Source organism: Diceros bicornis, chromosome 19 (genome assembly GCF_020826845.1).
Source record: "Diceros bicornis minor isolate mBicDic1 chromosome 19, mDicBic1.mat.cur, whole genome shotgun sequence".
Lineage (NCBI taxonomy): Eukaryota > Metazoa > Chordata > Mammalia > Perissodactyla > Rhinocerotidae > Diceros > Diceros bicornis.
Genome location: NC_080758.1, coordinates 17,373,657 through 17,399,589, shown reverse-complemented (window position 1 = coordinate 17,399,589; position 25,933 = coordinate 17,373,657). Strand labels below are relative to the sequence as shown.

The 25,933-nt window shown below is 51.3% G+C and overlaps 1 protein-coding gene across 1 annotated transcript in view; it reads left to right on the top strand.

Moving 5' to 3' along the window:
- Nucleotides 1-24,773, top strand: part of L3MBTL1 (L3MBTL histone methyl-lysine binding protein 1) — a 34,359-nt gene extending 9,586 nt beyond the window's left edge. The window contains exons 7-21 of the mRNA XM_058562671.1: nt 3,213-3,298; nt 4,060-4,164; nt 5,107-5,242; nt 5,570-5,661; nt 6,763-6,914; nt 7,327-7,403; nt 7,992-8,077; nt 8,265-8,375; nt 8,865-8,979; nt 9,845-9,944; nt 10,125-10,322; nt 10,413-10,462; nt 14,744-14,901; nt 15,374-15,436; nt 21,984-24,773. Of these exons, the coding sequence (XP_058418654.1) occupies nt 3,213-3,298; nt 4,060-4,164; nt 5,107-5,242; nt 5,570-5,661; nt 6,763-6,914; nt 7,327-7,403; nt 7,992-8,077; nt 8,265-8,375; nt 8,865-8,979; nt 9,845-9,944; nt 10,125-10,322; nt 10,413-10,462; nt 14,744-14,901; nt 15,374-15,436; nt 21,984-22,082 (1,628 nt within the window). The 3' untranslated portion in view covers nt 22,083-24,773. The remainder of the gene's footprint in view (nt 1-3,212; nt 3,299-4,059; nt 4,165-5,106; nt 5,243-5,569; nt 5,662-6,762; nt 6,915-7,326; nt 7,404-7,991; nt 8,078-8,264; nt 8,376-8,864; nt 8,980-9,844; nt 9,945-10,124; nt 10,323-10,412; nt 10,463-14,743; nt 14,902-15,373; nt 15,437-21,983) is intronic.
- The last annotated feature ends 1,160 nt before the right edge of the window (nt 24,774-25,933 follow it).

Here is a 25,933-nt window from a genome sequence, read left to right as displayed (position 1 = left end):
GTTGAGCATCTATTCTGCATAAAACCCTGTGCTAGGTGCTGGAGCTATGGCTGGGTCTTGAAGGATGAGAAAAAGATAGGATGGGACAGAGTGGGGCAGGATCTTTGAGGCAGAGGGATCAACATGTGCAAAGGCAGAGAAGCACACAGGAACATGGAGATGCATGATGAGGCTGGAGTGATAGGCTGTGGCCAGTTCACTGAGGGCTTTGTGTGCTGTGGAAAGGTGTCTGGATTTTTGGTTTTTGGTTAGAAATCAAAAGCCATTGTGGACCTTAAAGCAAAGAAATAACAAACCAGTTTTTATTTCAGAGATGTTCTGGAAGTTGCCTGGGTCTGAGGCAGAGAGATCAATTCAGAGGCTGTTGGGTTAGGTTCAAAGCAGCAAGGACAGTGACCAGGGAGAGGTGGAGATACAGTCAAGAGACACCCAGGAGATAGAGTCAGCGGGACTCCAACTAAAGGAGGCTGGGGAATAAAAAAAGGAGACGGAAAGGATCCCCTCCAAGTTTCCGGCTTGTGTGACTGGCTGAATGGATGGCGGTGCCATTGATTAGGGGAGAGAATACCCAAAGGGGCTCAAGCTTTGGCAGAGAAGTTACGAGCTTGGCTTTGGACAGACTGAGCTTGCTGGAGAAAGTGCTAGCCAAGAGCATCTAGTCTAAGGAAGCAGGAATAAGCAAAGGAGCATTTCTGGAAGTCAAGAGAGGATCAGTGCCACAGCTAGCCTTTCTGGTGCCTTTGTACAAATTGTGAAAAGGTGCCCATTCTGAGCAGACCAATTAGAAAAAGGCAACCTTTCTTCATAGTAGACTCAGCCACATGGCTTGCAAGGACCCCATGCTGGGTTTCAGCCCCTGTCCACCCTCTTGGCTGGGCATCTATGTACAGTGCACAAATTGCACAACCAAAAACAGGAGCTTTGGGACTTATTTGGGGTTGGGGATGTACCTAAAGGCTCAGCCCATTGTTCACCAGGGAAAAAGGATGCAGGAAACTGGAGAGGCTGGAGGCTTGGTCAGGGAGGGAATCTAGTCGTTACTAAAAGGTTTAGTGGTCAGGTCTGTCTCCAGTGGATTACATTTAATCTCCCTTCTCATCTGTGAGAAAGATTACCACGAGCCCTACCTATCACCTCAAGACCTTGTGAAGATTAAAAGAGACTATGCATGTGAAGTCTCTAAGACATCCTTGACCCCCAGTTTCTGGTAGCAGCCATGGCACACAGGAGGTACCACTTAATAGTAAAAGGAATGGTTAAGGTAAAAGGAAGTGGTGTGTGATGGTAAACTGTAAAGACTGTATGTTTCTTATGTGGTATAACTAGGGAGAGAATCCAAATAAAGGCCCAGGGAGGGAAGTGGCAGTGATGGGCGATAGAAAGGTAAGGGATGGCAAATGAAGAGGTCAGAGGTCTCTGCTGTGGCATGGGGGTCTTAGAGCTTGGCCATGTTGGAGTATGGCTAACGGGAGATGAACTCGGAGTTAAAAGCCAAGGAGAGGCAGAGGTGCCTGAGATGAGAACTCTGACAAGTAGCTTACATTAGGGTTCAGAAAGAGTGAAGCCAAAGAAGGGTGCCATCTAGGGAGAAAGAGATGGGTACTGGGAAGGGCTTGTAATAGTAGTGGTGATTTGGAAAAAAGGAAAGCAGTAGTATGCAGGATGATGTGGAATTCCCGGAGCAAGAAACAGCAGGATGATGCTAAGCCTGGCATCCTGAAGCCTACTCTCTCCCCCTTCCCTTACTCAGTAAGTCTGGATGAAGACTGAGTGGAAGAACTGAGAGTTTCCTGAGGGAATATAGTAGGTGATTTGTTCTAAGCGACAATCCAGGTTTCACTCAGGACAAAGAACAGTAGGAAGAGATGTACTCTAGGTTGGGATGTGGGTGTTGGTCTCTGAGAATTCGATGGGTTGGTTGATCAGTTGATGAAGGAAATATTTGCTTTGGTCCAAATGGGTCAGATGTTTGGGATCTCAAGGATTAGTACAGTGACTGGGGAATTTTGGCAGCTGCTAGACAGATGCTTATAGCCACTTAGGTTCCAACTAAAGCAAAAAGCTTTTTCCTGAGTGACAAATCACTGCAAACCCAAATGTCCAGGGCAATAGGAAAGTGAGCCAGAGCAAGGCAGAGCTAGAATCCAGATCAGACAGACTTAGTGGAGACCTAGGAAGGACCCGTGACATGAGTCCAGCCCTTTGTATTTCATAAGGATCTGTCACCCACAGTAAGTTACATCTTACTCCTCGTGATGACCTTCTGTGGTAGGTGAAGTTATCTGCATTTTACAGAAAACGAAATTGAAACAGAAGTTCCTAGAAGAAGCTGGAGGTATATACCCAAGGGACGTGAATTGATTTTTGCGAGTTGGTGCCTCTATAATTACCTGTGCCCTTCGGTTGAAGGCAGCTCAGGCTGGTCTTATGGGCCTACCTTACACATCACCAGCTATTCTGGCCTTTGAAGGGTGTTTCTCCTCCGTGCTGGAGGCCAGGTCTCCATCTCAGGCTAAATTGAAGGTTCTGCAGGGGAATTCATCTCCCCCTCCCCAGGACCCCAACAGTCCGAGGGCTGTAGGCCCTGACCACAGCATGTGCATGTATGTGTTTGTGTGCACAGCCTGTCTATGTCTGGGAGGGCTGTGGCATCAGTCTTTACTCAGTGGGCACACCACACACACATAACGCACGTTTGTGTCTCTGTGTGTACCTGTAAGTGTTCAGAGGAAGAAGAATCGGAAAAAGAGGGTTTCTTATTTCCGTGTGTTCTCTCTTCTCTGTTTCTTCTTTTCATGTTTTCTCTCTCATTTCTCTTTTTCCTCTTCTTTCCCTGTGAGATTAGATGGCGCTGTGATTAAGTCCTCTCGCTCAGGACTTGTCACTCAGCTTTGTCAGAGAACAGGGTCCCTCTGTAGCTGAGACTTTGTAAGCTCAGTTAGTTGCTATATAATCAGGGTTCTTCTGGCAGTGGCCTGGGGGTAGGGTAGGCGCAGATGGAATTTGGTGTAGCCTCACCTGAGACTGAGTTTCACCTGAGGTCTGAGCCCTCCACGTCTGGCACCATCGTGGCTGAGTGAGACCAGGGGACAGCATGTGACCACAGACAGAGGTTTGTTTTGAAGGTTAAGGTAGAGTTGAGTCAGAAGAAACTGAGTAAATAGTACATCAGGAGCAGCCTGGGAGTCAGCCTGTCTGTCTCCTGTCCACAGCATCAGGGGAGAAGGAAGGCTGGTCGTGGGAGTCCTACCTCGAGGAGCAGAAGGCCATCACTGCCCCTGTCAGCCTCTTCCAGGACGTGAGTGAGACAATTTCCACCTAGGACAAGCTTGTATTCCCAGTCAAGGGACTTTCCACCAAACGCAGGCCTTCTGCTGTTTTCTGCATTTAACATCCCTTAACGGCCTGGCGGAATGGAAGGAGAAGAGACTGGTTAGGGGCCTGGAGTAGAAAAGGGCTCACTGTAAGGGATTTCCAGGGTGGGAAGAAATGGGGAGGTGGGACCCAGGCTCACCCATCACTGGGCCTGCAGACTTTTGAATTCTATTCAATTCTCTATGCTAATCTTTCCATGACTTAGGTGAGGGGGAGCCCTTAAGTCCAGCCCTGACTCAGCCCACATTTTTATTTATTTGTGTGAGGAAGATCAACCCTGAGCTAACGTCTCATGCCAGTCCTCCTGTTTTATTTCCGAGGAAGACTGGCCCTGAGCTAACATCCGTGCCCATCTTCCTCTACCTTATATGGGACACCGCCACAGCATGGCCCAACAAGCAGTGCGTCGGTGCGCGCTCGGGATCCAAACCGGCGAACCCCGGGCCGCCGTAGCAGAGCTCACGCACTAAACCGCTTGCGCCACTGGGCCGGCCCCAGCCCACATTTTTAAAGGGACTTGGAGCTAATCCATCCCCCTCTGGACCCCTGCACTAAAGACGCCCAAATAACCCCTTTGGTAGTACCAGGCGGGTGGGACCTAAAGGCAGCTCCTTCACCCCAAGCCCACTAGGCAAGGATAAGGCTGGATGGAAGCTGGGTCCTCTCCAATCTGTGCGTTGACAGTACCAGGCGGTCCCTCATAACAAGAATGGCTTCAGACCGGGCATGAAGTTGGAAGGCATCGACCCTCAGCACCCGTCCATGTACTTCATCCTCACTGTGGCCGAGGTGAGCTGAGGCCCGCACCGCCATTCTGATGATGTCTCTCAGGATAGATTGATGGGCCTGCTGGGGGCAGGGAGGGCCTGGACTCAGATGAGAGAGACACTGCCCTGCCCTCAGAAAGCGCACAATCTAGTAGGGGATTAAGGTGGAACACATAGAAAGCTGAAAGACAAACAAAAACCAGACAAAGTGTGAGGGCGGCTGATGGTACTGAGTAGGTGTATACTTCAGTCTGGGGGGACTTGAGGAGGAGAGATCCCGAGGGCAGGGATGTTGGCAGGAGTCCTATAAGGTCCTCATCCTCTTGGAGCTCACAGTTGTGTGGGAATCAGCCAGATAAACATATCAGCGACATACCATAGGGGTGGCGACAGACGTGAGCAGAGAGGCACCCACGGGGCAGGAGAAGCCTCATGGAGGAAGGGCCTCCTTTGCTGAGTCTTGAGAGATGAGTTATGAATGAGTAGGGTGTTCCAGGCAGAAGAACCAAAGTGGGCAAAGGCTCTGGGTATAGACCAGGCCGCATGTTTGAGGAACTGCCGTTAGCTCAGTGAGGCCGGAGCAGAGTGTATGAGTGGGAGCAGTGAGAGAAGGTGGCAGAAGGAAAGGTCATCGGGGCCCTAAGCAAGCCTGAGCCTTGATAGGTGCCCTCGGTGTTCTGAGCAGGGCTCGAAAGGGCAGGAGGATGTCAGCGAATCTCCCTGTCTTGCAGCCAGAACTCAGGGCTAATGAGTACGTGAACTGTTTTCATTGCAGGATGGGAGAGCATGGGGCAAAGTTCAGGATGGAAGGGAACCTGGAACAAAGAGAGCTGGGGTGGGGAACCTGCTCACATCAGTAACATCAGAGCCCCTGAGACCCCCACGCTGAGCCAGGAGAGGTGAGAGAAAGGGAGTGGGTGTCTGCTGGCATCAGAGTCCCTCTGATTTCCCCTCATGGGGCTAGGTGTGTGGCTACCGCCTACGACTGCACTTTGATGGGTATCCCGAGTGCCACGACTTCTGGATCAATGCCAACTCCCCTGACATTCACCCCACTGGCTGGTTCGAGAAAACTGGACACAAGCTGCAGCCCCCCAAAGGTAAGGCCTCGTGGGGTCGGTCTGTGAGACAGTGAGCCCTCAGACCCTCCTCTTCTTCCCCGTGACCCCTCCTTCCCTGTTCCTGGTTGCACAGCCAGCCTCTTCATCACATCCTGCATGACTTGGCCCAAGGGCTTCTGCTTTGCCCTTGCCCTGTGAATGTCCACTCAGGTTGTGTCCTGCTGTGGCAGGGTGCCCCTGGGCAGGTTCTTGAGGGTTGTGGGCTCCTCAGGCCTGCCTGATTCTGCTGCTTCTGCGTGGGTTGCCCTCGCCACAGCCCAGCCTCTGTCTGCACGGCTCTCTGTCCGTCCCCCCCGAGGGGCCTAGGTTACAAGGAGGAGGAGTTCAGCTGGAGCCAGTACCTGCGCAGCACAAGAGCCCAGGCTGCCCCCAAGCACCTGTTTGTGAGCCAGAGCCACGTGAGTGCCCCTGAGCCAGAGTGGACACCCGCCCCCTGGGACAGAGTCACTGCAGCTGGCCCAGGGTATCTGCTCATCAGAGGAGAGCTCATCTACCAGTGCTCTCAGCTTTGTTCTGGTTTCTCACACCAAATGGGAGGGTTGTGCTGGGCAGGCCAAGGGCCAGAAGGGGAAGCCGGTTATAGATCCACCCCCCCCCACCCCATTCCCTGCCTCCTCCCTACTGCAGAAATCTTCCCCTCTGCACATCCCCTCGGAGCCCCCAGCCTACTTTCTCAGCCTGGGCAGCGAGAGGTCCTGGTTCTTGTTTCTTGCTTTGGTCTGCTCGGCAGTTCTTGGTGTAAGGTCCATGCCTCTATTCTGGGAGCTGCTTGTTCCTTCCTTTTGCCCAACACTGAGGCTCTCCCATTCAGTCCCAACAACTCACCCCTTGTCTTTTTCTCTGTTCAAGGCAACTGGCAGCTTTATCCAGCAGCTAAAGTATCTCCTAATCCCGAGCAAAAGGTCTGAGAGGTGTAGGGAACCCCCATGAGAAATATTACCATATCGGAAGTTCAGGACTCCGGTGGGCCGTGCTGTTTGGGAAGGGGCAGCTACTCCCCACTCCAGTCGGGCCCCAAGACCATACTGTCAGGTTCTCAGGTGACTGGTGGGGTTCTACCCACTGTGGTGACAGAGAATGCAGATTTTTAAATCAAACTGGTTAAACCCAAGCTCCACCATTGGCTAGCATTGTGGTCCTGGACAAGTTACTTAAAAAATGAGGATGGTGACCCCTGCCTCATAGGGTGGGGGAGGCTTGTGTTCCACCTGGCACACTCTTTGGGTGAATGCGTGGCCCCCTGCCAGTCACTCACCTTCCACCACAGTGAGGCTTCCTCTGAGTGCATCTTGAAGGCCAGAAGTTCCTGAGTGGCCTGGGGCTGGGGACTATGATTCTGCCCTGGAGGGACCCTCTTTTCCAGCCTATTTCTTCTGCCTTCCCCCTGCCTATCCCCTGGGCATGATTCCTAGGGAACCTACTTCTTCCTTTGCCAGTGGTTTCTGGGCTAGCATAGCCGGGCTGGGCCTGGCCGTGGCAGCCCCTCTTCTTGCCCCCAGAGTCCCCCACCCCTGGGCTTCCAGGTGGGCATGAAGCTGGAGGCTGTCGACCGCATGAACCCATCCCTCGTCTGTGTGGCCAGTGTGACCGATGTGGTGGACAGCCGCTTCCTGGTGCACTTTGACGACTGGGACGATACTTACGACTACTGGTAGTGGGAGGGCCCAGACTTGGCCTCAGGGGTGAGGGGGTGGCAGGAGGCGGGAGGCAATGCTTTCAGACCTCGGGCACCCGGCCCAGTCCTGACTTCATATTTGCTCTAGGGTGTAATTGTTCTGTGGATTTGGTCTATATCCTAAGAAACTCAATGCACTATTAAATGTTTCATCCAAAAATACCCAAGTTAAGATGAGCAAACCCCTGTGCTCCTGATTTTCCCTTAGATATTATGGTGGCATTAGAGTTTTTAGTTAATGCTGTGATTTTCTGACTTTCTCATCAGCCATCTGTGTAGCTCTCACTAGGAAGTAGGGTGATGGTGGCCCTGAGCCATGCTGTCATAGGACGGCAGGCTCAGGGCCTCGAAGATTCACTTGGGACAGTGAAGTATTCTTGGGTTGCAGGTGTGATCCCAGCAGCCCCTACATCCACCCAGTGGGCTGGTGCCAGAAGCAAGGAAAGACCCTCACCCCTCCACAAGGTGACCCTGCAGCCTGAGCAAACGCCCTTTCCCGGGCCTCGCCCCGTGCCCCTCTCCCCTGATCCCTTACCAGTACCTCATTAGCTGGGGCTTCAGGGTCAGGGTGAGGGGACAGATGTGTCCTGGAGCCTCATCTTCTTTGCTGGGAGTTGAGAATCCTTTGATTCTAGGGAAGGCCTGTCAACCCCTGACTCCATTGAGGTTTAAGGGAAGGAGGTTAGGTGACTCCCTCAGCAAGGGAGCTGGAGTCCAGAGTGAAGACAGTATGTCCTTCCCTTTGGGAGCATTGGGCTGGCCTACGTATGACAGAGGTTCAGATGTGGCTGGGCTGGAGCTGGAGCAACGGCCAAGGAGGGAGATGGGAGCCAGGGTTGCCAGATAGCCCTGTGAACTGTGAGGTGGAGATGTGCTTGCTTCTGATTAGCACCTCACTGCCTCAGGACTGCCTCCAGGGAGCTGGCTGTGGTGATGTGGGAGGAGATGGTACTCCAAGGGCCTCTCTCTTCCATGCTCCTGGTCCTGCTTGGGGGCAGAGAGCTCCCCCTGTATGCCTGGGTGCCTAGACGTTGCTCTCCTCCTCTCCTCCAGACTACCCAGATCCTGATAGCTTCTGTTGGGAGAAATATCTGGAAGAAACTGGGGCCTCTGCTGTGCCCACCTGGGCCTTCAAGGTGGTGAGTCGGCTCTCCCTGCTCCCAGAGCTGAGCTCAGGAAGGCGTGGAGCCTCAGCCAGCCAGAATGGGGCCCTGGCCTCCACCTTTGGCAGGCCACAGTTCCCCAGGCACAGCACTTGGGCTCCCTTCTTGGGGCCTCAGGTCTGCTGAGCTGGCCCTTGGCCTGAAGGCCACTGTCCCCCTGCAGCGCCCCCCGCACACTTTCCTGGTCAACATGAAGCTGGAGGCCGTGGACCGCAGGAATCCAGCCCTGATTCGTGTGGCCAGCGTGGAGGATGTGGAGGACCATCGGATAAAGGTGGCTCAGGACCCTCGGGCTGGGGGAGTGGACAGGCCGATTGGGCAGGAATTCTCTACAGTGGGTAGAGGTCAAGGGCATGGCATGAGCCAGACATAAGGAAGGCTGCACGTTGTGGGGAAGAGAGCTCTAAATTTGAGGCTGAAGATCTTGGATCTCATTTTAGCCCCATATGGGACTTACATTTGTGGGCTTGGCAAGTCATTGCCCCTGTCTAAGCCTTAACTGTCTCACCTGTAAAATGAGCCTGATAATCCTTGTCCTACCCACAGATTGATGGGAGATGCTAGTAACTTAATGAGTGAAGCCCTTGGAAAATGCGGCAGCCAAGATGGATTATTGTGGGGTTGGCCCCTTGGTTCTTCCACTCCAGGATCTTGCTTCTGACAGGCCCCAGGGATGGGGAGAGCTGGAGCCTGGAGGACCTCCCGGCTGAGCTGGTCTCCCTCCACGAGGAATGCCTGACCTCCACGGGCCTTTCCTCCCCAGCTCCACTTTGATGGCTGGAGTCATGCCTATGACTTCTGGATCGACGCCGACCACCCAGACATCCACCCCGCGGGCTGGTGCTCCAAGACAGGGCATCCCCTGCAGCCTCCTCTCCGTGTGTACCCCTAGGGCACTGACCCTTTCCTACTGATGTCTGCCCCCGCCCCCCGAGCTCTAACAACTTCCCTCCTATAGCTTGCCCTGGGGGCTCTGACAATCAGGCTCCCGTGCCCACAGTGAGCTCTGGGATCCCCCATCCTCCCTCTCTGCTACACTAAGCAGTGCTTATGGCTTCCCCAGTTGTCAGGTTTGGGGTATGAGGTGTGAAGGGGCAAGCTCACTTGGGAGCATATGCTTAGAAGGTGGTTAGACACCTGGGAGTTCTCTCAGCATCTAGCAGAGCCACACAGAGCATACATTGGGGTGTAAGGAAATGCTGGCTCCCTTCAATAAAACCCTGTCCCCATGCAGGCAGGGGTTAGAGGTCAGGTCATTGGACTGCTCAGCCCCAAGTCTCACCCCCAGGATTCCCTCTCTTATTTCCCTGCTGCCACCACATGTCTCACATGGCGTGTTGATCCTTCTCAATTGTTCTCCGAGCATGAGCAGAGCCTAAAAAAGTTACCAGAGTCTTGGGGATGGAAACAGGGAAACAAACACAGAGAATAGCGTGAATCTGCCTGATGTGGTTTCTAAGGTACAGCTGTGCCCCACTGGCTCCGACTGGAGCTTTTCCCCGAGGGTTCTCCTTCTCTGAGACAGAGGACATGGCCTGCTGGTTTCAACAAAGTGTATGAGAGCCAAGGCCTCATTCCCCAAAGAGGGGCGGATAGCCAGTAGCAGGAAATGGTGTCAGCCTAGCTCAGTGCCCCTGTACCTGGGAACTAGTTCCTAGTGCTGACTTTCCCCAGGAAACTTCCTTCCCTGCCCTCCATCCCCACACCAGGACCGGATGCTGACTCTTCTTCCTGCTCCTCCAGGACCCAGAGAGCCCAGCTCTGCCTCCCCTGGTGGCTATCCCCCTCTCAGCTATCGGAGCCTACCGCACACCAGGACCTCCAAATACAGCTTTCACCATCGGTGAGTGAAGGGCTCCTGCTGAGAGACCTCCGGGGGCATTGTTCAGAGAGGGTCTGTTGTACACCTACTGTGTGTGGCCGAGCAGGGTTCACCAAGACAGTCTCCAAATGGGGCTGGGGTTGGGAAGGGCTGAGTGGGAACCAGTGGATTCAGCCTCATTTAAGCCTTCTTCTTCCCCAGGAAGTGCCCCACTCCTGGTTGTGACGGCTCTGGCCACGTCACAGGCAAGTTCACAGCTCACCATTGCCTCTCGGGCTGCCCACTGGCTGAGAGGAACCAGAGCCGGCTGAAGGCGGAGCTGTCCGACACAGAGGCCTCGGCCCGTAAGAGGAACCTCTCGGGCTTCTCCCTAAGGAAGAAGCCTCGCCATCATGGCCGGTGCGGAGGGCAAGGGTGCAGGGCCTCGTGTCCTCTTGGGCCAGGCCAGGCACTGATTCCCTGCCACGGACCTGGTCCCTCTCTCTCCAGGATTGGACGCCCTCCAAAGTATCGGAAGATCCTGCAGGAAGATTTCTCGAGTGAGTCCCGGGTCACCTACTCCCCTCCACAAAGTGTTCACATGAGTGCTTAGTAATTGGTGGTAGGATGAGTGCCCCGAGGGCCCAGAGCAGGAGAAGCTGGAAGAAAGGCTGAGATACTTGGGGAGCATAGAGCAGTGACAGGAGCACAGGATGGGGCCTTAAGTGACCTTAGGTTCCAGCCCCATTTCACCCACAGCCTTGCTGTGCGTCTGTGGAAAAGGCACGAGCCTCTCTGGGCCTCTGGTTCTCTACTATGGCCCAGGGTGATGCTCTGGGCTCTGCTCTTCCCAATTCTAGGCTTCCTGGGAGGGAGGCCATGGCTGTCACTTTCTAGCTGTGTGATCTCGAGCAAGTCACTTAACATCTCTGAGCCTCAGTCTCCTCATTTGAAAACATGAATAATACCTGCCTTTTAGGTGTCAACTACCTGAAATAATAGTAGCTACTACTGCCATTTACTGAGTACCTGCTGTGGGCAAAGCACTGTTTCAGGTGCTCTACATCTACTGTGGATGACTCTGACAAGCACCCTGTAATGTGGATATCATTCTCTCCTTCTAGAGAAGAGGCATGGGAGGCTCAGAGAGTGAAGTCGTTTGCCCACGGTCATTCACCTTGTAAGGGCAGTGCTGGGATTTAAACTTGGGTCTGACTTTTGCCACATGTTGCTGGTTTCATAGACATAAAGCACTAACCCAAATGTCAGTTCACTTCTCCACCCTGTTTGTCTGAGTCAGCTCAGCTGCCATAACAGAGCACCACAGATTGAGGGGCTTAAACAACAGAAATTTATTTTCTCATGCTTTTGGAGGTAAAAGTTCAAGATCCAAGTATCAGGGGGTTTGGTTTCCTCTCTCTCCTTGACTTGTGGATGGCCACCTTCTCGCTGTGTCCTCACGTGATCTTTCCTCTGTGTGCATGCGCGCCTGGTGTCTCTCTGTGTGTCTAAATTTCCTCTTCTTGTAAAGACACCAGTCAGAGTGGATTAGGGCCGACCCTAATGGCATGATTTTACCTTAATCATCTCTTTGAAATCACCTCTTTAAAATCACCCTTTAAAGGTAATACAGTCACATCGTGAGGTTCTGGGGGTTAGGACTTCAACATATGAATTTGGGGGGACACAGTTCAGCCCATAGCATGCTCCAACGGGAGGGACAAGGTGACTGAGCCCTCCATTGGGTGAAAACTTCATCTTGCATCTTTAGCTGCTGGCCCAGGGCCTGATACACAGCAGGGATGCTGAGGACCTTGCCTCGGTTGAGTTGAATGCACATCATTTTAAGGCAAGAAGAGACCTTGAGAAATCACCTGGTTCGTTGCACGGTTTCTGGGCAGGACCCAAGCTATTCCAGTTCTTCAGGAACAGCCTCTGTAGCCTGGGCAGTGTACAGCTGGTGATTAAAAGGATAGCCCTGAAGTCACACTACCTTTTACAGGCTGTGAGACCTTGGGCAGGTGACGCCACCTCTCTGAGCCTCAGCTCCCTCATCTGTAAAATACTGATGATAATAGTGCCAATCTTAAAAGGGAGTGGGAGGCTTAAATGAGATGATCCATATAAAGTGCTTAGTAACCTGTGGGGATTGTTATTAATCCTGATCTCTTGCCTGACTCTCTCTTGCTGCTGTTCTGTACTATTTCCTCTTGGTGGAAACAGCAGGCTGTTCCTGCAGCCTCAGGCCTGAGTGAAGAGGGTTTTGCCAGCCTCCAGGCCCTCAGAGTGAGGACTTCCGGGGGTGGGAATGCAGCGGGCACCTCTTCTGTCCACCCATGGTACACCTGGTCAGCTTCCATTGCAGGGCCACCGTTCTGACCTCCAGAGGGTGCTTGCCTACCGTGTTCATTCCAGAATTACCCTGAGAACTCGGAAGTTAAGTCTTTCCAGAGACTGAGGCTGTGACCCAGAGAGGACTCACCCAAGGACACAAGTCACTTCAGGGACAGAGCAGGGGACAGAGCCCAGGTCTCCGACCTCTGTGCAGGGTTCCCTTGCTCTACCAGCTGGCTCTCGCACAGAGGGGACACTGGTCACTCTGGATTTTGTTCCAGAAGAGACTTCTGACACATCTATGGGTGACCTCCTCAGTTGGGCTCTGGGGTTTGCTGGTGAACAGCTCCGTGAGGAAGGCTGCCTGGAGAGGACAGGACTCCATTGTGCCTGTCCTGCTCACAGGGCTGTTCAAGCCCATGAGTGTCAGCTCTTTGAAAGAACAAGAGGAAACCACAGAGATTTCCTTACCCAACCAGTTCATTTACAGATGAGGAAACTGAGACCCGTATTAAGTGACTTGCCCAGGATTAAAGAGCAAGATAGGAAGGAACTAACCCTGTCTCTGATTCTGAGTCCCATGTGTGTCTTCCACTACGCTGTGTATTGTTTTTTCCCATGGCTCCCCCAGCTTTTCCACAATGCCTATCCTGCAAATGTTTGCTAACTTCTAATAATAATAGTGCTATAGACTGACTATTTGTATCCCTTCAAAATTCGTATGTTGAAACCTAATCCCCAATGTGATAGTAGTTGGAGGTGGGGGACTTTGAGAGGTGATTGGGTCATGAGAGTGGGGCCCTCATGTGTGGGATTAGTGCATTTATAAAAGAGGCTCCAGAGAACTCCCTCACCCCTTCTGCCGTCTGAGGACACAGCAAGAAAAAAGCCGTCTAGGAACCAGGAAGTGGACCTTCACCAGACACTGAATCTGCTGGTGCCTTGATCTTGGGCTTCCCAGCCTCCAGACCGTGATAAATAAATATCTGTTTTTATAAGCCAAAAAAAAAAAACAACAACAACAAGAGAAACTGTTTCTGACCAGCTAAATGATTTGCAGTTAGATAAGACACTGTGACTGCCTGTGAGAGCTGCTGTCCCGTGTTCTGGGAAGAAAGATGAGCAAAGCTCCCTATAGACTTGGCGTTGTCCCCCAAATCCCTCCCCATGGTGCATAGAGAACCAGACAGAGAGCTTCAAAGAGGGGCACCTGGGAGGACAGGAGGCCAAACCTATGACCAGATAAATAAGGTGCTAGTGGTGGTAACTGTCATGGGAGGTCTGGATGCACCCCGGTGGGTCCTGAGAGAGCTGGCTGAGCTGCGCAGGGAAGCCGGCTCCTCCGTGGTGCTGCAGGTGGAGCTGTTCGCAGTGTGAGCAGGAGCTCAGGTTTGGGCTGATGAGCAGAGAGGGCAGCAGGCAGGCAGAGTTACACAACAGTCAGTGGGGCTGGTAAGGGGGTCTGAGAGGCTCTGAGGATGACTGCGAGGTGCAGAGGAGTCAGGGTGAAAGGCTGAAGCTAAGGGGAGAGAGGGGAGGACAGTCGGGTGAGCAGGGGAGGGCCTGTGGGAAGAGGGCAGCGGGGTGCTGCATCCACGTGTCTTGAATTAGCACCCAGTGAACAGGAAAGAGTTCTGGACTATGGGCAGAGGCAGGGTCCTGTGGCATAGTGGCCACATGGCCCAAGGCCTTGGTAAGGTGGGTGGGGGCAAGGTTTGTCGGAGCCACCAGAGGTAGGTGAAGTCCAAGTGGATGAGCACCAGGCCTGGCCAAGGAGGAGGCCAAGCAGAACAGCGTCACTCATTAGATCGTAGAGCAGCTTTGAGGCTGGAGGTCAGGAGCCGGGGATTCCGAGAACAGATCAGGAAGCAGAGTGACAGGCAATGAGGGAGCTGGCAGGTGGACCATGGATCACGTTCTAGGTACCCGAGTAGGCACGGGGCCGGTATGCAGGTAGCGAAGCAGACCAGGCTGCAGGAGTAAGAGAGAGGAATGGAGCTTGAGGCAGTGGCAGCGGCTAGAGGGGTGGGCTGCAGACTGGGCAGGGTAATTCTGATTCTCAAACAGAATCACCCTGGCTCTGCGAGAGTTGGTCAGGTCCCAAAAGGTCGTAGGAAAAGGAGGGCAAACAGAATGGGCTTCTGATATCGGGGCTGAGCTTGCTTGGATATTGGGGGCCATTTTGATGCAAGGTATCTGAAGAATGGTGTTTTCAGGGGTCCTGCAGGATCTCCAAGAGAGCAGCTTTGTAGGGCCCAGGGTGATGCGGCCTCAGAGAGATGGGGGTAGAGTCATTCCAAACAGCCGGCCTAAGAGTCTGTAAAGTGAGGAACCCCCTTTACCAGGAGTGAGCACCGAATGAAGAGTCAGATCTAGATCACGCTCTTGGCTCTGCAAGGCTATCAGAAGGAGGCTATGGTCCTCCTGAGTGGCTTGGGTTTGAGCAAGCTTCATGGACTAGGTTAGTGCTTAGCATCGGCCTGCCAGCCTCTGCCTCTGCTTTCTAGCACTAACTACCGATGTCATGCACCAGTCCCTCTTCATGTCAGCCCTGTCGGCCCACCCTGACCGTTCACTCTCAGTGTGCTGGGAGCAGCACTGCAAGCTCCTTCCAGGAGTGGCGGGCATCTCGGCCTCAGCAGTCGCCAAGTGGACCATTGATGAGGTGAGGAGCAAGGGCCCCTCCCTCTTCCTCCTCCCCTACTCTGCCTTCTCATCACACCCTGACACGAAGGCTCAGGAAAGGCCCTCACCAGGCAGAGCCCTATGCTTCTCCTGACATTGACGCTGCTCCTGATACTACCTCCTGCTCGTCCCTCTGGTCCGTAGTCCCTCCTGGCTGCCCAGCAGGGCTGACTAGAGACTGTCTGATAGGCCCATCCTGGTGGATAGAGAGAGGGACATGCTGCTAGTCCAGCTGGAAATCCAGCAGGAGAGACAGGCTTCAGCTCTGGACCTCGAGAGCAAGGGACCTCGCCTGCACACCCAACAGCACAGAGACACAGGATCCTCTTAGGCTGATAAGAAAAAGCAACCCTGTCACAGCCCAGAAGGCACCGTGGCCCTGTAGGCCCACCTCTCTCCTACACTTCCAAGCTCCTGTCCCCTTGGCAACATGTCTTTTTTTGGTTTCCAAGGTCTTCGGCTTCGTTCAGACCTTGACAGGTTGTGAGGACCAAGCACGACTCTTCAAGGATGAGGTAAGGTGCAAGTGCAGAGTGGGACAGAAGGGTCACCGTCACTGAGATGGCAGGAAGCAGGTGCCCTCACCAGCACTGCCCCCAGCTAGGGAGGGCCCTCTGTCATCCCACCTGGATGAGGCCAGTCATGGTGATCCATGTCTCTGGGGAAAATCTGGTATGGACCGAGGCCCCACTTGCGAACCCTGTGTTCAGACCGTCCTCAGGAAGGAAAAAGCATTGTGCAGACAGGATTCCATTCACCCCTCTGCTCTCTGCCCAAACTTTCATTTTCCAAACTTAGCTTCACTAGCAACAGTCAATAAATTTAAAACATGTTTTGAATGGCACAGGTATTGCCATTTACTGCAAGGATCCTAACATACACTTAAAATCAAGACCCCAAAGCTTACCAAAGATAAGAAGCAGGAGTTGTAGACAAAAGAACTCTCACTTTGCAGACAGTTTGGTTTTGAATCCCAGTTCTGCCAAACTGAGCTCTGTGCTCTCTCTGAGTCTGCATCTTCTTATCTGTAAAATGGAGAGAAAGTGAGTATAATGATGACTACGTTGCAGGGCCATTGTGAGCAGTAGAAATGATGATGGATCACTGTTCCAGAATGTCTAGCATACTTATATCACTAGCATATATACTATTATGTAGCAATACTATAGAGTAATATATAAATCATATCACTATCCCAGAAGGCCTAATACAATGAGGGCTCAATCAATGGTAGTTCTGACTTTTAATGTGTAGTTGTCCTTGAATAAAGAACTTTATCGTGACTCTCCTGATTTGTAGAATTTAAGACTGAAAGGGACCTTTGAGTTTGTTTAGGTCTTCCTTCCAAAGAATATGCACATCTCTCTTCACCCAGGAAAGGCTAGTCTTGGCTCCCTATAGATGCTCTCACCCAGGTCAGATGCCCGTAAGAAAGAAGTCTGCTCCTCTTTCCCTGGAAGAATCTCTTTATCCAGGCCCAACACAGTCAGTTTCTCCATCGGATCCTTGTGTGGTGGAGCTGTCAAACTCCTCCCCGTTCTGGGTGCTTGCCTTCTGGGTTGGTCAAAGATTACTATAATGTGTGTGTTCAGAGCTGCACCCTGTGGTTCAGATGCCCTCTGACCAACACAGAACACACTGGGCTGCTCCCCTAGATGTTTTTTGGTTTTGCTTTTAAAAAGACTACTTTTTTGGAGTAGTTTTAGGTTCACAGCAAAACTGAGAGGAAGGTACAGAGATTTCCCATATATCCCCGTGCCCCAACACATGCACAGCCTCCCCCATTATCAACATCACTCGCCAGAGTGGTGCATTTGTTACAATTGATGAACGGACACCTAGATGTTTTTTAATGAAGATAAAATTTACATGGAGTGAAATGCACACGTCTTAAAAGTACAATTCCACAAGTTTTGTGAAATGTATACACCCTGACCCCAATACTTCAATCAAGATATAAAACATTTCCATCATACCAGAAAGTTCTTTCTTGGCCCTTTTTGTCAGTGCCCACCCTCATAGGCAATCACTTTTCTGATTTCTAGCACCAAAAATTAATTTTATCCGTCCTTGAACTTCATATACATGGAATCATACAGCACGTACTCTTCTTTGTCTATCTCTTTTCACTCAGTATAATGCTTTTGAGGTTCATCCTTGTTGTGTACACCAGTAGTTTGTTCATTTTTATTGCTGAGTAGTGCTCCATTTTATGAGTATCCCACAGTTTTCCTGTTAATGGACATTTGGGTTGTTTTCTCTTCCCCTAAATTTGAACCCTATATTTTTATTAACAAAGCTTTGGTTTGCACTAGCTTTATTATAGCCACATCACACCAGTTTGGGGTTCATGAAAGTCCCCAAGTGCCTTTTATGTCAATTTTCCATTATAGTCTAACCAAGTTTTCCAGCGTGTTTCTTGTACCACTGGGTTTTTTTTTTTATCAACCTAATGTAAAACTTTGCATTTATCCCTATTAAATGTTATCTTATTGGTTCCATAATCTCATTGTTTTAAATCTTGATTCTATCATCTCTGATATTAATAATCCTTTCCAGCCTCATACAACTTGTACATTTGATAACTAAGCTTTCTGTGTCCTCAACCAAGTCTTCACCACACATGTTTAATGAGACAGAGCAGAACCACGTGGCACCCATTAGAGATCTTCCTTTAGGTGACATCAGGTCATAAATCAGCACTGTTTGAGTGCAGTTGTTCAGCCAGCTACAGAGCTACCCAAGAGTTTGATGCTCTGGCATTCTCCACTTGTTGGGAGAAGGGCTCTCTCTCCCAGGAACGTCTGCTGCGTATCTCGGTTCAGCATTGTCTGTGATACAAAAAAGAATGACCAAGAAGCGGGAAGGTGTGCTTGTGGGTCACCAGCATCAAATAGAGACTCAGAGTCGAGCAGGACCTTTGTGGGGGCTGAGGATTGCCTTCTCCAGCATCTGGTCCACGTCATTAGTTTCTCCAGTGAGGACCGTGCTCCAGGGAGTGGGCTCTTTCTGGCTGAACTGATGCATTGAAGGCATTCAGGCATATCGGTCAAGATTCTCTCCAGCTGGGATGCAGACCAGTCATTAGAGCAATGCTTCATGAGTCAGAAATTAGAGCAAAGTGGGTAGATGGTCTTATGGGTAGTCTGTCCAGTCTGGTAGTCAGCATTGATGGTCCTAAGGAAAGTCTGCCCAGTCCTCTCTTAGTCACCTTTATTGTAGCTCTTGTGTATTGTTTAATTTATTCAGCAAATAATTGATGTCGACTGTGTGCCTGGCCCAGTGTAAGGTGATGAGGATACAGAAGTCCCTGCTCTCAAGGCTCCCCGGGTAGGGGAGACAGAATTGTAAATGCTGCTTCTGGCAGAGTGTGGTAAGGGCTCCGAGAGAGGTGTGTGCCAGGTGTCATGGAAGGACAGAGAGGGCCTGGCAAGCTCTGCTAATAGTGCAGCTGGATAAACAGTGGCGACTTCCTGCTCCCTGAATGTCCCTTTTTCTTGGGTTCCTTGTGGGCCATGTCTTTCTGTTGTGATAGCATAGAAGTCTCCTCAATCAAGTTTTGACAGTACTGATTAGGTTTTAGCCTGGCCTGTGTTAAACATTCCACACGTGGCTCTCTAAGGATCTATTCGGGTTACCTCCACTTGACAAATTCTCCGGTCCTATCCACAGTACTGTGGGCTATTGCTTAGGGTGGATTATTGCATTTGGTTCATTTTATGCATTTTTCTGTTGATGTCCTCTACCTTCAAGGTCAGAACATGACCTTTTTCCTAATATTATGTCTCGAAACTCCCCATACACACCAGCATACATACATCTTGTATGTTCTGAAATGATCTCATTGTCCCCTTACTTAGTCCCAAATTGCTAGACCACAAACTCCAGTCTTTGCTTTGAAGAACCTAGAATCTGGTCCTTGGCGATTACCTGGTGAGAAAGGTCCAGGTGATGCACAGGAACCATACCAATGGGTTTTCTGAATAATAATAAATGAGCTCTCATAAAAATCCATGCTGCATATTTAACTATGTCTAGGATTCCTTTTCTTCATATTCTGAATTGTAAGATGTCAAGGCCACTTAGCGGTAGTGGCCCCAGCTCTTCCTGGTCCAGGCTCTGTGATTCAGTGGAACCACTGAGAGGGAACCCCAGAGCCTAACCAGCACAGGGTGTCTGGAATTGGGTGTTTCTGCACAGACACATCTGCTGAGATCAGCAGAGAGGGCTCCATAGGTCTAAGGGTGTTGCCTCCTGGGATGGCCATGTGGCTGATGGGTCCCCCACACAACTCTTAGTATCTGGGGCACTTCTCCCATCGAGCAGGCACTGGAGAGACAGTGGAATGGCAGACTCTGGGAACTGCTCCGCCTTTGATCTCCTTGTCTTAGGTGCCATCTGCATGGATAGGATGGGGGACGTGCACTTACTCACCTGACCCCAGACATTAGACCTGGGAGGCCCATTTGCACTTGACAGGTCACCTTAGGGTGTTTGAAAGGAAGCATAACACAGATAATCTCATCAGGAACTTTTAGCTATTAGGCTTTTCTTTTCTTTCTTTATTTTTAGAAGATGTTTAGCCATCAGAAGTGCCAGTTTTCAGAGCTTCTTTGGTTAGTGAATAGTGAAGGACCAGGAAACTTTTCTCATAGCTGGTGGGAGGACAGCTGTATGGGGTTCATTGCCCCGACCCAGTTTAACCTCTAAGGTCGCCAGCCTCTCTGAGATGCATCCTGCCCATTGCCACATCTCAGAGACCCTTTTATTCACCCTTTCATTGTTCACTGAGCACCCACTAAATATCAGATAAGCAGCCATCTGGCGCTCCTGGCAGACAAGTGAGCAGACCCATACAGTTCAGTGGAGTTTGTTGAACTGTGTGAGCTCCAGGCAGAGTGGCAGGAGCGGGCATCTCTGAACATTGGGAGAAGCACTGGGGTTCAGCCGGCCGACAGAGAGAAGGGCTACCAGGCAGGGGTGATACAGGGAGCAGAGGTCCGAGGCAGAAAACACCCAGTGATTTGGGAAGGATCCGTAGTTCAGTCTGTGGAGCTGGATGTGAGGAGGCTCATGGGCAGGGCCAGGCTTGGGGGGCATCACCCCCGGAGCTGCATGAATCATATGCATGGGAGCCCCTCTCCATGGCTCACAGTGGTTAAGAGCACACGCTCTGGAGTCACAGCTCCAGCACCTACAAACCAGGTGTATCTTGGGCAAATTCCTTAGCCCTTCTGCCTCAGTTTCCCCATCTATAAAATGGGGGTAACACTGGTACTGCTTCATAGGGGTGTTGTGAGGACTAAATGAATTAATATACAAAAAGTGTTTAAGAACAGAGCCGGGTATGTAAGAAACACCATAGAAGTGTTTTATTTGCCATGATTCTTAAGGATTGGGCATAGGAGGGATGGTGCCTCCTCAAAAAAGGAGTCCCAGAGGAAGGGCTTCTTCAGGCTAAATGGTGGGACAAGGTCCGGTCCACATGGTTCTCCTGCCCAGGGGCTCCCCAGCCCAGCCAGAGCCCACCCTCTGAGAGACAATGCCCTGTTTGCTCAACACCCCCCACTCCCGTCCCTAGCCTCACATAGCCCTCTCCCGAGCTCTCTTCATCTCATTCCCTCCTCCACAACTGGCTTCTTCCCTCCCTGTCCCTACCCAGGTACCCATCCCCTGGAGTTAGAAATTATCGACAGTTTCCATATTTGTGTCACCTGTTTTTATTTATTTTATTTATTTATTTATTTTTTGTGTGTGAGGAAGATCAGCCCTGAGCTAACATCCATGCCAATCCTCCTCTTTTTTTTGCTGAGGAAGACTGGCCCTGGGCTAACATCTGTGCCCATCTTCCTCCACTTTATATGGGACGCTGCCACAGCATGGCCTGACAAGCGGTGCCTTGATGCGTGCCCAGATCCAAACCCGGGCTGCCAGCAGCAGAGTGCATGCACTTAACCACTACGTCACTGGGCCACCCGACACCTGTTTTTAGATGAAGTAATTTTAAGTAAATAATGGATATCATGGCATTTCACCCCTGAGTACTTTAGCATGCATCTCAAAAAACTAAAGTCTTTCTCTGCATAACCACCACATTGTTATCCCACCTAGCAAATTGACAGTAATGCCTTCATATCACCTGATACCCTGGCTGTATTCAGATTTCCCTGGTTGTGCCCAGAATATCATTTGCAGTTGGTGTTCTTGAGCCAGGATCCAAACAAGGTCCACATGATTGGTTTGGGTTGTTATGCCTCTTAAATAACTCTTATTCTAGAATAGTCTCTTCTCTTTTTTTTTCTTTCTTCTTTTTCATGACATTGAAAAAAGTCTTGCAGAATGTGCCCTTCTGGATTCATCTCATTGCTTCCTTGTGGTGTCACTTAACTTGTTCCACTATCCCCTGTATTTCCTCTAAACTGGAAGTTAGATCCAGGAGCTTGGTTAGATTCAGATCAAATCTCTCTCTTCCTCGCTCCTCCTCTTTCCTCTCTCTCTCTCCCCCTCCCCACCCCCTTTCTCGCTCACTCTCTCAAGGGTAGCTCACAGGTAACACCACGTACCTCATACGGCATCACGTTGGAATACCCACAGTGTCTCCTTGTTTACTGTTAGCAGCACTAAGCTTGACCAGTGGGTTCCTGTGGGGACAGCAACAGCAGGTTTTTTGAAGCCAGTGTCAGTGAGGACTCAGAAGATGTTATACAAATACACACTGAAATCCAGATCGGTCAGCAGAAAGAGAGAAAGGGAAAGAGAAAGAATGTGTGTGTGGACATGGGGGAGCCAGTGGATGTCTTTCTTTCCTTCTCTGTCCGCATTGCTGTCTTCCTTTTTTCCTTTCTCCCTCCCTACTCCTTTCTCCTTTGCCTTCCTTCTCCTTCTCCCTCCTCCTTCCCTCCCCCCATATCCTTTTCTCCAATTTTCTTTCTCCCCTCCCCACTCCCATGCACATCCCCCCACCCTTCACCCCCTCCCCATGACCCTCTCCACCTTCTCCTCTTTCCGCCTCCCCCGACCCCTCAGATGATTGACGGCGAGGCCTTCCTTTTGCTGACACAGGCAGACATTGTGAAGATCATGAGCGTCAAGCTGGGTCCAGCCTTGAAGATCTATAATGCCATTCTCATGTTCAAAAACGCCGATGACACCTTAAAGTGACTGGCTCCAGCCCAGCTGGGCCTCCCTCTGCAGCTGATGCTTCCTTCCCGACTCGAGTTCCTCACGTCCCACCTGCACCCCCACCACCGTCTCTATCTTACCAGGGCTGGTCCTTCTCTCCGGGGCTGCTTCCTACAAGGTACATGGGAGCAGAGGAGCCCTGGGGGAGATGGAGTCCTTGCTGCCCAGTCCTGGAGCTCACCTGCCACCAGGCACAGCGGTGAGGTGTGACTGGGCTGGGGGAGCATTACTGATGGAGTAGCTTGGAGACGCCCTGCCTCTGGCAGCCCCACATCTCCAGTTGACTTGTTCTATCACCCTTCGGGTCTTTTTCTTAGCAGTTGAGAACAGTCTGGTAGAACGGGAGTCCTCCGATCTGAGGCCCTTTTCTCTTCAGCATCTCTCTCTGCTTTTCTTTCCTTATCTCCTTTCCTCCTACCAAGAAGTAACCCTGCCCCAAACATGTTTACTCAAAAAGATACCTCCCTCCTTTTCTGATTTTGCTGCCCTCATTCTGCTGCCTGGTTTCCTGGGCAGTGTCCCCAGCCTTGGCCCAGCCAGACCCCACTGGCTCTTCCCCCTTAGATGGGTGAGCCTCGGAAACATGTTTTCATAGGATCCATTGGGAGTCTCTGGCTGCCTTGCTCCCTTTTGCTCAGAATTGGGAGATTCTGAGCTGAGATGCCTTCTTAAACATGCCCAGTTCTGGACCACTTGGCATTTGTGTCCCACGCCAAGTCCTGTTTCCAGCACAGTGGGTGTTTAGAGCCTGCTTTACCTCTGCGGCCGAGGTTAAGGTTCCACAGCTGTTCCCCAACTCCCTTCCTGTGTCGACGTCGGGAGGAAGCCGCCTGCCAGCTAGGTAGCCGAGGCCAGCCCAAAGGTATGTCAGACGATCTGGGGTCTTTGGCCAGAGCAGCAGCTCCAGCAGGCATGGTGGCTCCCAAAGCTGGGCATAGCATCCTTTTCTGCAGGCATGGATCTCAGCCAAGATATTGCCCATGGGGTGAGGGCTCCATGCCTGCCAAGCCTCCTGCCGTGGGCATGTAGCACTCTGTCTAGCACACACACCCCATGACATCACATTCTGCCTGTCCCTTAAATGTCTTGCTCTTGAGGAGTCTTACAAAGACCACTTGAGTTGGGAAAGTGAATTCTTCTGTGTCCTTTAAGCCTTTCTTACCACTCTCCATCTGTCTTGCACTGCCAACCGGGAGCCTGCTGGGGCTCTGGGACTTCGACTTTTCTGTCTAAGTGGGCACCCAGCCTCCACTGAGCCACTGCCAAACCTGCCTCCCAGCCTTGAGGGGTGGGGACAGAGGCCCCACTGGAGGTGAGGGGCAACTGCCAAGCTCTGGTGGCCCCGGGTGCTGAGATGGGCCTGCAGGGTGTGGAGCCAGGGGGGCCTTCCCAAGACCCCTTCTCTCAGTCGTGTGTGTGTGTGTGTGTGTGTGTGTGTGTGTGTAGGGCGCTCTCAGAAGTGTTTGACAGGGTGCAGATGTGAGGCTTGGTGCTGGGAAAATGTCAAGGGCTATTATTAAAATATGAAGCTTTATCTTTCCTGTAGAGGCGGGAAACCCAAAGCTCTGTTGATTCCTGCCCCAGCCCAGTCGGGGACCCTCTCTCACGTGGGCCCAGACAGCTTTGCCAGGACAGCCATTCGTCCCCCCAGCTGAGCTCCCGCAGGGCTTCAGATGTCCCTTCCCTTTCAGCCTGTAGTTGGCAGCTCTGAGCACAGCCTTCCTGAGAGGAAGCTAAGCGGGCCCTGCCCCTGGCTGAGGGTTGGGGTTACAGAGGTTGCATTGGTGCCCCCTTGGCCAAGAGGAAGGAGGAGCAAGCCTGAGCCTCTCTAGCTTGTTTGCATGGGTGGTGGCAAAACGCACCAGCTCCTTGGCCTTGTCTGCTCTTCTCTGAAACTGAGGCGAGATGCTCGCTGGCTTTCTGGTGTGAGGAGAAGGCAGCAAGTATGCACAGCTGTGCTGTGGCATCTCACCACTTCTAAGGAGCAGGGCTCGGAGAGCTTCGAGATGTGGATCTGCCAGCCACGCTCCTAATGCTTGCCTACGGGAAAGGCAGGGTGGACTAAGGGTCTTGGAGAAAAGGGCCCCCAGCCTCCGAACTTTGAGGCCTCAGCACTTTCTGCACCAATGTAAAACTTTCTGGAAAGAGACCAAATCATAAAAAAAGAAAAAACTCTGCCTTTTGTCTACCCCACTGCCCCTTCACCCCCATCCTGTCCCCAAATGGGATCATTGACCCTTGACCTGGGAGCGCAATGAGGGGAAGGAGTTGGCACCGGTGCCCAGTGCCCTGTGCCCTCTGCCCTGCTCTCCAGCAGCAGACACCACTTACATTTTGGCCCCCAGCAGCCTCGCCCAGCCCTTGCCCAGCCCTGGCCTAGGGCAGTGGGGACATTTCTATTTAATTCTTGAAGCAGAGAGAGTGATCCCAGAGTTTGAAAATGAAGCCTGTTTGCACTTTCATTCACATGCACTTTGGTGGCGTTACATTTTTTGTACTTGCCTCGTGTGTGTGTGTGTGTGTGTGTGTGTGTGCGTGCACACGTGCGTTCTTTAATAGAATTCTCTGGTTTAAGATAAAGTGACTCGTGACTCTTGAAGGAGAAAAAGTTACAAACAAAATGTGCTGTGTTTGTCAATGTATTGAAACAACATAAATAAACTTGAACAACTGGATAATATGCAGAGTTCGTTTCTATTTTCATGATAAAACATCCAGAAAACACAAGATAAATACCAATAGTGCTGTTTACTGAAGAGAATAAAGTGTTCTCTTTGCTGTTAGGGGTCCTAAAGAATCTGATTTTTATTCTATTTTAAAGGTAAGAAACAAAGAACAAAGATAAATGGATATGCTTGTCTACATTGAGAGATATAAACAACGGGAACCCCCAGAGAACAGTGTACAAAGGGCCTGATGCATGACAGTTTCTAAGTGGTCAAGGCGAGGAAATTCAAGGAAGCCTCCAGTTTTTAAAATAACATCAGACTTTCAGGTGGGGAATGTCAAGCTGAACGGTTCGAGTTTGTTGTGGTTCCCAGAGGCTATGTGAGCAGACGGGGAAGTGGCTAAAATGCCACATCCAGTCACGTCAACCCCTTTCTTGTCAATATCCTTAATTCCCTTGCCCCGCTGCTCTTCCAGACTGCTTGGCTAGAAGAGTACCAACCATAGAGCTGCCCAAGAGCCCGTCATCTCCGCGTCTTGACCAGGAGCTTACCTGACCGAGCAGATGGGTGCTGTGGTTGACTGATGGCCTCTGGCTTCACTGTGAACCCTCAGAGCTGCCCAGGAGGCAGCCGAGCTTTTTGGGGGGTTAGCTGTGACTTCTCTTATCATGCTCCTCAAACCTCCTACCCCGTTACCCTCCTATTGTCTCAACAGATGTCCTCACCATCTACGTCACAGAGAAAATGGAAGTCATCAGAAGGGATGCCCCCCACCTTCCTGCCACCTTATCTGCCAGTCTCCTCCCACCCACATCCATCCTTCCTCCTTCCTGCCTATCACAGTGGAAGAGTTGATCTTTCCACTTGTCGGAAGCCAGTCCTCTACCAGCCGTGCTGTTAGAAAAGAAAGATTAAGAGACAAGAAAGGACTTTGGAAATTTAAAATGTGGTTGCAGAGACAAAATAATGCAACTCAAGTGTTGAAAGATAAAGATGAGGATATTGCCAAGAAAGTAAACTAAAAGACAAAGAGGTGAAAAATGGGAATGAATGAGGAAATTAGAGGCCTTGCTGGAGGTCCAATGTACAACTAATAAGAATGCCAATAAGAGAAAACAGAAAAAAACTATATAAAATAAAAACAAGGGCCGGCCCGGTAGC